This window comes from Phasianus colchicus, chromosome 13, assembly GCF_987193195.1.
Source record: "Phasianus colchicus chromosome 13, bPhaCol1.hap1.1, whole genome shotgun sequence".
NCBI classification, from domain to species: Eukaryota; Metazoa; Chordata; class Aves; order Galliformes; family Phasianidae; genus Phasianus; species Phasianus colchicus.
Window position 1 is genome coordinate 316,204 of NC_143448.1, and position 10,893 is coordinate 327,096.

General features: G+C 58.2%; 2 protein-coding genes across 5 annotated transcripts; both read left to right on the forward strand.

The window, feature by feature from the left end:
* On the forward strand, positions 1-3,436 carry LOC149916079 (uncharacterized). Its single transcript, XM_090149624.1, has 4 exons — positions 1-1,538; positions 1,637-1,708; positions 1,808-1,879; positions 1,979-3,436. The coding sequence occupies exons 1-4, from the start codon at positions 755-757 to the stop codon at positions 2,671-2,673; spliced, it is 1,623 nt and encodes a 540-aa protein (XP_090005750.1). The 5' UTR covers positions 1-754; the 3' UTR covers positions 2,674-3,436.
* Positions 3,437-5,728: 2,292 nt separating this feature from the next.
* LOC116234980 (uncharacterized) lies at positions 5,729-10,557 on the forward strand. Of its 4 annotated transcripts, none has more exons than XM_090149627.1 (7): positions 5,729-6,211; positions 6,700-6,887; positions 7,175-7,298; positions 7,558-7,620; positions 7,874-7,960; positions 8,201-8,260; positions 8,360-10,557. In XM_090149627.1, the coding sequence occupies exons 2-7, from the start codon at positions 6,834-6,836 to the stop codon at positions 9,490-9,492; spliced, it is 1,521 nt and encodes a 506-aa protein (XP_090005753.1). In that variant the 5' UTR covers positions 5,729-6,211; positions 6,700-6,833; the 3' UTR covers positions 9,493-10,557. The 4 variants fall into 4 exon arrangements, with proteins under 4 accessions (XP_090005753.1, XP_090005755.1, XP_090005751.1 ...); XM_090149629.1 differs by having other exon boundaries at positions 8,204-8,260; XM_090149625.1 differs by having other exon boundaries at positions 8,201-10,557.
* The last annotated feature ends 336 nt before the right edge of the window (positions 10,558-10,893 follow it).

A 10,893-nucleotide genomic window follows, 5' to 3' on the forward strand; every position in this document is an offset into this window, starting at 1 on the left:
GGAAGGAGATGGTCACGTACTGAGCGTCGTTGTGTGTTGGCCCCAGTGGGGGCACTGGGCAGGACTGGTGGCCCTGGGAGGCTGTCGAGGGCCGCAGGAAGCTCTGGGCACGTGTGGAGCGCTGGGTCAGTTCTGGGCTCCGCAGCTCCAGACAGCCTCTCCTGTGCAAGCGCTGCAGGGAAGCTGCTCTGGGGGAGGTTGTTCTGCGTTCATCTGCAGAGGTCCCTTCCAGCCCCTGTGCTTCTGTGACAGGCAGATGTGTGAAGGGAGATGGCCAGCAGATGGAGGTTTGGTGGCTTTTCAGAGTCAGAGCGCCGCAGCCCTGCAATGCCACCGCATGTTTGAGCGTCATCAGCCACGTCCCTCCCTTTGTCTCCATTCACTGCAATGGGAGCTGAGTCGAGTGCACCTGCAGGGCTGGGGCACCCACAGCCTGTCTGGGCAGCAGTGCCAGGGCCTCGACTGCCTCTGGGATGAACTTCCCTGACATCTAATCCAAATCTCCCCCCCTTTACGTTAAAACCGTTCCCCTTTGTCCCATCACCATCTCAACACACAAAAAGTTCATTTCAATCATGTTTACCATCTCCACTGAAACGATGGAAGGCCACAATGAGCAGCCACAGCGAGTGTTGGTGACGGGGCAGGCAGAGAGCAATGCCTGTGACAGTGTCACAGAGAATCCTTGTGAGCTCAGGGGAGAGGGGCTGACCTCAGCGGTCACGGAACCCCCCGCTGCCACTCTTGAGCTCCCATGGCAGGTAAGGCAGCAGGCTGCTCTGCTCCTGGCACTGCGGCCCTCCGGGTGATCCCAGTGCCCCAGATCTCACCCTGGTGCCCATTTGGGCATTTCCCCACAGAGAGAATCCCTTCAGGGACGCTGACGGTGCTTCCGACACCCGACGCCGCTTTCTTTGGATCCTTTGTGCCACCACCGGCCACTGCTGCAATGCAGCCCAGCATCGGCAGAGCAGTGCCAGTGTCACCGCAACCCCTCCCTGTCCCCAGTGTCACCCACGTGGCGCCTCAGGCCTCCATCTGGCCTGGGCTACCAGGTGTCCAGGGACAGGGAGCGCAGCTTCCACCTGGGGGGCTGCCTCCAGCCGTGGCTCAGCTGCCACCCAGGGGGCAGCACTTACCACTGCTGCAGCTGCTACCTTGGGAGCTGCACCCAGGTATGGCTCCCCCCACGGCCCCTGCCCACTGCTGGGGACATCCCCTACTGGCAGGAACACCGCAGCCCCAGCAGCCGATGGGGCTGTGGCCTGGGGCCGTGTTCCATGGGGAGCCCCCGCAGCCCGCAGGCAGCTGCCCTCTGCAGGCCTCCGGCAGCCCCATCGTTCTGCCAGCACCTTCAGTGCAGCAGCAGGTGCTCCCCGTGCCCTGCACTCTGCCCGCCAGCTGGGAGCAGGCGGTGGGGCCCTTTGGAGATGCCGTGGTGCTCATGGAGGACCAGGGGCACCCAGCGCCCACCAACGTGTGCCCCCATCCCACCACGGCTCCGCTCACCTGCAGCACCGCAGCGCTGGAATCAGATGGTGAGTTTGGGGGCTGCAGAGCGGGCGGCACGCTGTCCACACCGGCTGGCTGTGGGAAAGCTGGCATTGCCCCACTGGGGATTTTCTTGCTTTTCCAGCAGCAACAACGAGCACAGACATCTCGCAGGACACCATGGACATCGATGAGCTCCTGACATGGATGAACAGCGGTGAGTTTGGGGGCAGCAGAGCTGGCAGGGAGGTGTTCACGTTGAGTGGGCGTGGGAAAGCTGGCATTGCCCATGTGGGGATTTTCTTCTCTTTTCCAGAAGTGACATCCAGCACAGAGATCCTGGATGACATCCCGGACATGGATGACCTCCTGGCGTGGGTCAACAACGGTGAGTCTGGGGGCTGCAGAGCTGGCGGGGGGGTGTCTGCATTGGGTGGCTGTGGAAATGCTGTGATCATCATTCTGGGGGATGTTCTTGCTTTTTCAGAAGTGACGAGTCCTCTGGAGGTCCCCCAGCTGAACCAGGACCTGGTTGATGTCCAAGCAGAGGGGACCAATTGCACTGAGACTGTGGAAAATGGTCACAGTGAGCTGCTGCCAGATCTGAACGCCCAGGAAAGGGCAGAGCTGCTGCGGTGGATCGATGCCACACAGCCACCGAGCCCAGCTGTCCCCAGCAGCCTCGACAGCGCTCCTTTCATCGCAGCGCTCCCTGACTTTCCCTGGGCCGGCACGGAGCTCAGCGGAGAGGCAGAGGCTGATGCCAGGCCCATCAGCGACCTGTTCTGGAGGCAGCCAGCATGCTGTGGGCAGCTCTCCGAGTCGCTGCCCTTTGGGCATCTGATGGAAGAGGCGCGGCAGAGGCAGCCCCGGGTGGTTCTCACCCGCCTGGCACTGCCACCCAGCTGCATCTCCTGCCACGTGCCAGACGACCCCCACGGGGATGGCACCGAGCCGGCCGAGTGCCCAGCGCCCGCCTGCACCACCGGGAAAGGCAAGAGCAGAGGGCACGAGCAGCGCACTGGCAGCGTCCCAACCAGAAAGAGGAAGCTGCCCCTGGGCCAGGACGCTCCAGGACAGAAACGCCGGCTCCAGGTGAAGCTGGGTGGGCTCAGCACGAGCGGGAGCGTCCACAGAAACCAGCCCACGTGGTGCAGCAGGAGGCACAGCCATAGCCAATAAACAAGGCTACCTGTAGCCCTGGGCTCCTTGCCGGCCCCAGTGGCACACAGAGAGCAGCAGCAGTGCTCCAGGGGCACCAGCACTGGCCCCAGCCCTATCCCTCCAAACCTGGGCTGTCCACAAATGTCATCTTGGACTAGGACGATGTGGGACTGTGTTAAATTACGTTAAATCCTGTTAGATTCTGTTCAATTATGATCAATTATGTTGTTTTACATTACGTTATATTATTAAATGTTTTGCATTCACTTTCCTACGCCTCCACCTGCAGTTGTTCATGCAGCACCAAATCCCCCCCAGGCCCACTGCAGACACCTGTGGGGCAGGATGGGGCAGCACAAAGGGCCGTGTCCCAGGGCTGCCCCCACCGGCCCCATCCCACCCCTCCAAAATCCCCTCTCCCCCTCAGTCAGCACTGCCTGGGAACGTAGGGATGGGGAATGGTTGGGTGAGATTCTGGGAGAGCTGGGGCGGCTCAGCCTGCAGAAGAGGAGGCTCGGTGTATCTTGGGCACGGCCATCAGTCCCTGCAGGGAGGTGCAGAGAGGACGGAGCCAGGCTGCACCCAGCAGTGCCCAGCAGCAGGACCGGAGGCTCGCACTGCAGCACAGCAGGTTTCCCTCTATGTCGCCACTGAGTCCCCAGCTGGGTTCAGCACTGTTTGATATTTTTGCCCATTATCACAATGCAGGAGATGAGTGCATCTTGTGAAATCCATCAGGCATCCTAAGTCACGAGGTGCTGCTGGCATTCCTGAGGCTTTTAAGGGACAGCAGGGAAAACTGGAGGGCTCAGGGCAGTAGGTGGGGGCTCTTGAAAAAACTTGGAGGTGCCGTGGGTTCAGAATTGTGTTTTTTCCTCATGTTTGACACAGAAGGTGGCAGTTTGGCTCAGCACCTCGAGGTGGCAGCAGGGCCCCCAGCAACGGAAACGTCCGCTGCCCAGAGCCCCGTGTACGGCTGTGGGAAAGATGGAGGGTGGAATAAACGTAGAACATGCAGGAGGTTATCAGATCAAATTCACAGTTGGCACCAAGCTTCCCCCAGCAGCTCTTTGAAGGCAGCTCAGTCATCGTGTTTCATCCTCTCCTCACTCGGTCCAAAAGCATTATGCTCATCTGCCAGCAGGTGTTACCCCCGACTTTGTCACTGGGCAGTGCTTCAGCAGCACCAAGTTGCCTCTGTGGCCCTCATTTACCTCACTGCGTTAGCACTCAGATGTTATTCTCATTAAACTACACTCTTTCTTTCCTCCTCCAAATAAAATATTTGTCAGACTAGAGAAATAGAAGGCTGAATCTGGGGCACCCACAGTCTGCAAAATAGTCTGCCACGAGGAAGCAAGGCCGAGAGAGGTCTGTGCCAAGGAGCGCATCTGCAAGACAAAAGGGAAATATCACCCTGCAGCCTTCTCCTTTAAAGCAGAAGGGAACGCCTTAGAAAGACAGAGCACATTTCATAAGCTCAAAATCCAGTAAGTCAAGCTGGCAAGAGAGGATTCTGAACTGCCATCCTTTACGCTTCCCTCCGCAGTGGGGTCTGTCACACAGAGCTGGGTAGGAACTTACTGGCACTGGCAGGGCCCTTTCTTGCAGCACTCCTCCTGATATTTAGGATTAAAAGCACAAAGAAATCATAACAGAAGTTCTCTGTGAAAACTACACGTAACGTTGTTCCTTCCACAAGCAAACAAGCCCAACACATGCTAGTAAAAATTCCTGCACCAAAAAGCAGCAAAGATGGCACGCAGGACAGAAATAGGTAGTGTGCGTGTTTAAAGGCATTTTAGAGCCTAATGGTTCTTGCTACAGCACACCTGGCTCACGTTAAAAGCTGAACAGCCACAAGAGTACCTGTTTCCATCAGCAGCCATCAACCAGAACAGCCAGACTTCTGAGGTCACCTGGCCCAAACATTCCTTTTGCTCAGCACTTTATTCCTGCAAGAGGGATTTGATCACGGCACGTGCATCGGTCTTCAAACAGCAGCAAGGAGCAGCAAGGAGCAAGGAGTGGCACTAATACTTCTTCACTGGTGGGAATCTCAACAGAAGCTGTTGTGCTAAAGGTGTGAGGTTAAGGGAACATCCCTATCAAGATACAAATCTTAGCATGGAAGGTTTAGTTATGGCATGCTGACCGGGAGAAAAAAATAGGACTGTTACCTCGTACTTTTTTTCTTTTTGTCTCTCTCATCATGAAGATCTGAGGATGACCAAAGCCTGTTGCGGTGAGCTTTGCTGAACCCATCAATGCTGTGGTTTAGAGGTATGACACCAGCACATGGCATAGGAGAACTCTGTAAGCTAAGTGCCAAGGGAAGAAGAAGGGGAACTGTTTAAATTCATGACCTCCTGTAAACTGATAGTCATTGGCTTCTTGTCACACCCTACTCCTGTAACGCAGGATAGCAAGGATTTAAAGATGTTTACAAATGTGGCAGAGATTGCTGCATACAGCCAAGCACACACGGCTGAGCACGCTCTCCTGTCTCTGTCCCAGTGCTAGAAATACCCAGAAGAGCTCAGTGTTGTCCTGCTTTCATTTGCTTACGTGAACTGTTTTAAAATGTGTGTTGTTCCAGGCTGGCACAAGCTTTAGTGCCTACAGCCACCGCTTGAGAGGCTGACAGCAGCTCTGGGGCCTAAAAACTCAGCAGAGAGACCGGCACTGGCACCGGGGCCTGGAGCCACAGCCACAGCCTGAGAGGCCGGCAGTGAGCCTGGGGCCTAAAGCCACAGCCAGGCAGAGCAGCACCAGCCTTGGGGCCCAAAGCACAGCACAAGAGGCCGGAGCCAGGCCAAGGGCCTGAAGCCACAGCCACAGCTCGAGAGGCCGGCACCAGCCCTGGCTGTACAGCCACAGTTACAGCCACAGAGGCCGACAGCAGCCCTGGGGCCTAAAGCCACATCGACAGCCAGAAAGGCTGGCACCAGCCCTGGGGACCAGAGACACAGCATGAGAGGCTGGAACCAGACCAGGGACTGAAAGCCACAGCCACAGCCAGCGAGGCCGGCACTGGCCACAGGGCCTGAAGCCACAGCCCGGGAGGCCGACATCGGCCCCGGGGCCTGAAGCCACAGCCAGAGGCCCGCACCGGCCCTGAGGCATACAGATGTGCATTCCTAGTGCTGCTGCTGGTTCCCTGGGACTCCACTGACCACCATGAGGCCGTACTGGTCTTTCCTGGTTTCTATTGGGCTGCACAAAGTCATCCTCACTTCTCCGTTACTTTACTTCAGATAACCCCATTGGGTGACCCCAGTGTTTATTTCCCAAAAGCTGGATCTGGGAGGCGTCCGTTTCCTTCCCTTGTGATGAAGGCACAGAAGCCATGCGGGCACTCGCTGAGGTCACAGTGGTTGCTGGGCTTGGAGCGTTTGTGCCACAGCTGGTGAGCAGAGCTGGTGCTCTGGTGAGCGTGCTGCACGCAGACTGAGCTGTGAGCCTTCCTTGGAGCAGATCACCTGTGAGAGCCCGTCAGAAGCACCGCTGCGGCGTGTGTGTGAGCTGGGCACAGCTCCGGCTGAGCAGTGACCAGGTGAGCTGGGTTTGGTGCCGGCTGCTTGCCGGGAGCTGTCTCAGCAGGAAAACTGGGCTGGGGAGGAGTTCCCAGCTTCAGCAGTGCCCCTCAGCACGGCTGTTTCCAGGGGAAATGGGTTCTTGTTGCGATTCCATCCCACGTTTCGGAGAGGATGATGAAATGTCATTCCTCCCCTGGTCAGTTGCTGCCGGGCCTCCGCCTTCATGTCAGACCCTGACAAGGAAGGAGAGCACAAACATTACAGAGTTCAAGTTGTGCCTTGCTGCCCCACGGATGGCTGGGTGCAGAGCTGCTGAGGAGATGGAGAAGAGCACTTGCTGACACAAGCCATGCAGTCAGACACAAGCTGGAGCTTGGGTTGGGCAGCTCTTGCAGCCAGCTGATTTCCAGACATTGCCCTCCTCAAGAGACTGAATTGCGTGGCAGAAGAAAGGTGGGAAAATGCTCCTTCCTCACGATTTGTCACTTGTTGGTACTTTCTGCAGGGTTCCTGTCCAAAAGGAGAGTTTGGGGATCGAGGCAGTCTGAGGAAGAGTGAAGCCAGCTCTTTCCAAGAGCGGGGGAAGTTCCTGCGGAGAGAGCCCTCGGAACTTCAGCTTCCTCTGACACTTCACCGGTCATGTCTCAGCGAGGAGAGGACTGCTATTCCTATTTCTGCCTTGTGAGTGGAAAGGTATGGCTGGGTGTCTTTTGCTTAGTATTTCTCCTTTTTTTCTCATTTTAAGGGAAGGGCTGTGGCAGGAGGAGCCCTTTTGGTCCTTTGTGACCTCAGTAAGTGGTTGGATTCTGCGCTCACTGCTGACAGCCTGGGCTAATGATGTGGACATGGCTCAAGCTGCATTTTCCCTCAGTGATAATTAACATCTCAGCACTCTGATATCCTATCTCTGGCACGATCTGGAAGCTCTCTGCAAACCTTGGCTGCTGTTCCCTGCAACGTTTCTTCCTTTCTCTCTTCAGAAGCAGCACAGCGCGGTTCCCGTCGTTTGGGAACAGCAGCCAGCAGACTGCCAGAGATCCAACTGTGCCTTGCAGTGCACAGAAGGATGCGATGGGGACGGACCGTCCTTCCTGCCAGGCAAGAGTGAGTTTCTTCAGTCCTCTGTCATGAAGGATGGAAGGATGAATTTTGAGAATTGCTTCTGGGCGGGTGCAGTGCTGCAGGAGATGTCGAGCCACCTCCCATTTGGATGCAGGAAGGAGCAGTGAGAAGTGAACTATCAGTGTGTGTTTTGGCTGTCAAAATAGCATCTTTCTGTTTTCTGGGGGGACATGGGCTTACTGGACAATACTTCTGCTGCTTGCTGGTGTCTGTGAAATCAACACACAGTCTGTTGTTGTAGGGACGGAGCCTGCGCGTCCATGGAATGGTGCAGGGCAAGGAGGGAAACGGAAAGCCTCCACTGGTAAGAAGCTCTTGTGAGCTGTGGTGTGGGTACCTGCCTTTAAATAGGGCTGCGTGAAGGGCAGTGTGTGTGAGGGAGGGGAGAGGAAAGGGCATGGCAGTTCTGTGCTGACTGCAGAACTGGCACAACGTTGGAACAGCAGAAAGGCAGCTTGAAGAACCTGCTCTCGAAGACCAGAAGTTTGTGGTTGGCTGTGCTCAAACCTTCCTCCACGGAGATGCTCTTCATGTCTTTGTTGTCTCCTTTCTGTCAGAAGCTGATGCAAGCTGCCTTCCAGCAAAGTGCAGCCATGTGGAAAGCCAGGGGAGGAGCACAGGATGTGGCACAGCACCCAAAAGAGGTACAGACACACAGCAGGCATCTGGGTTTGGTGCGCTGCATTTCTAGTTAGGCTTTCTGCCTGTTCTTTCCTGGGACTGATCTCATTGCTTGTTGCTTTGGGTCTTAATCCCTGGGCTTTGCAGTTACCTTTCCTGTCCTGATTTGTAATGGGAACCCAACGTTCACCCGAGATCCCTTACCGTGAACATGGTATGGGAGAGCTGGCATTGAGCCTTTGGGATTTTCTTGCTTTTCCCAGCAGTGACGGATGTGCCGGAGGACATCATGGACATTCAGGGTTTGCTCTCTTGGATCAATGGTGAGTTTGGAGGCTGCGGAACCCTCAGGTGTGTGTTTGCACCGAGTGGGTGTGGGAAGGTTATCATCACCGTTTTGGGGGATGTTCTTGCTTTTCCAGAGGTGGCAAGAGCTGTTGAGGTCCCCCATGAGAAGCGCAGCAGCCCTGCCCCAGAATGCCTCATCGCTGAGCTCCCTGACGAGCCCAGGGACAGCAGAGAGCTCAGCACGGAGGCACAGGCTGCCACCAGAACCCCCACCGACCCCTTCTGGGGGCTTCCACCATCCCCTGGGTTCCTGCCTGAGCTGCAGTGTGGGTTGTCGCAGCTGCACCCCGTCATGCCACCAGCGAGTGCCCGGCTCAGCCCACGGCCGACCACCCTGGCTGTCAGCACACCTCCCAAAGCAGCCCAAAGCACACAGCCCATCAAGGAGGTGCAGCACAGGCAGCCCCAGGAGGTTCCGGCAGAAAAGAAGAACAGGGGCAGCACCAAGCGGGCCAAGCGCCCTGCGCCTGCTGGCACCTCCCAGAAAGGGGAGAGCTCCCAGCAGGAGCAGCCCAGCAGCAGCGCCCCAGCCAAGAAAAGGAAGCTGCCGCCATGCAAAGAAAGAAGAGAAAGACAAGGCCGCAAACACCTGGGCCAAGTGAAGCTGTGTGGGGCCAGCGCAGGAGCCAGTGGCAGCGGGCAAGCGGGCACTGCCAGCGAGCTGCGCGTGCACTTGTGCGAATCCATCCGGGCCGTGCACCCGCTGGGGCAGAGGGTGACTGCGGTGGGGCCGGTGCGCCAGCCACCCTCTGTGCAGCCCCAGCCTACAGCTGGCACTGGCCCCGCCACCCCCCGGCCCCAAGCTGGCGGCACAGACTGGGCGGCACTGGCACCCCCAGGCGGCACGGCACGAGAGGATGGCACCGCCAAGAAGACAGCGCCGAGCTGCCCGCGCCCGTCCTTGCGGAGGAGTTCACCACCGCTGAGGGACCCACTGTCACAGCGGCACAAACCGCAGCCTCGGCTGCAGCGCCCCGTGCAATTTGTGCCCTGCGCGGGGCCCCGGCTGCGTGGCGGTGTGGCACCCACAGCACTGGAGGAGTCGTTGCCCATCACAGCCGAGCAGCGGCCCGAGCGGGAGCACTTGAAGAAGCTGGCCCAGGAGGAGCGGCAGCAGGCGGCCCAGCAGATGAGGATCGGCCCCGTGCAGTTCCTGGTGCAGCGGGAGATAGACATGGCCATAGCCAACCGGTACGGCTACCCGTAACCCTGCGCTCCTCGCTGGCCCCGCAGCACCAGGCGGCAGCCGCAGCGTTCCAGGGGCACCACCAGCGGCCCCATCCCTCCCCTCCTGAACCCAGCCGTCCTCCACAGTCAGCAGTGCAGTGGGATGGGACGTTGTCTGGGCGCTCAGCTGTGGTGGGATGGGAATTCTGTCGTTTCTGTTTCTCGTTGTATTCTCAGATAGGTTATTAAAAGCTCTGTGTTTGTGTTTTGCTACGTCCCTCTGCAGTCATTTGTGCCATGTCACAGCCCCCCAGCTCCCCACGCCCACTTCCGGGGCACCACAGATGGCCACGGTGTCCCTCAGCTGCCACCAGCAGCCCCAGCCCTCCTCTCTTCCTGCAGTCCTTTGTGCAGCGGGATGCAGAGGGCGTTTCACACAGCTCGCCTGCGCTGCCCAGCGCCATGAATTGCTGTGGGGATAGGCAGCAGGCAGGGCACGGGCAGATGGAGGGGAATCGCATCAGGTCACCGTGGCCAGCAGAGACTCCGGCAGCGGCAGCAGGGACAGTTCCCATGGAGGGGGGAAGCAGGGGCGGCTGGGCCTGCCGTGCAGACGGACAGACAGGCATCAAGACGCCTCCCACGTCACGGCTCTTCTGCCCCCACACCGTTTGGCTCCTGGCAGTTTTGTCTGCAGACGGGGACCCGGCCAAGTCTATACACCCAGAGCAGGATTTTCCAGCTGGCGGCCGCTCACGAGTGCTGTCCCCCAGGGCTGGGGACTGGGGCCGTCCTACTGAAGTTCTGTGCTTCTACGCTTCTACGCTGCCATATCCATTCCAAGTCCATCCCGTATCCAGAGCCCAGCCCATATATATCCCATTTCCCGATATCCCATCCAGTATCCATCCCATAACCATATTCCCGCACCCCACATCCCAATCCCACATCCTGTATCCCACATCCTATATCCCACATCCCAGCCCCACATGCTGTATCCCACATCCCAATCCCAATTCCAAATCTCATTCCCCATCCCTCATCCCAACCCCATCTCACACCTGTCAATCCCAATCCCTCATCCTAAATCCCGATCCCAATCCCAATCCCACATGCCATCCCCTACAGCAATAGGGAACACTCCGAGCCCCGCCCCCACCGCAGCTCCGTCCCGCCTCCGAGCTCTCATTGGTCAGGGGCAGTTCCGGCTTGTCGCACCATCTCATTGGTCAGCGGCAGCTCCGTCCCGCCTCCGAGCTCTCATTGGTCAGGGGCAGTTCCGGCTCATTCGTGCCTCTCATTGGTCAGCGGCAGCGCCGCCGGCTCCGATTGGCTGAGGCGCTGCGCGCGGGAACGGCCGTCGGCAGCCGGCTCTCCCTTCGGACGGTGCCGGTCCCACAGCCGCTGCGCGCCGGAGCTGTCCGGGCAGCACCGAGACGGA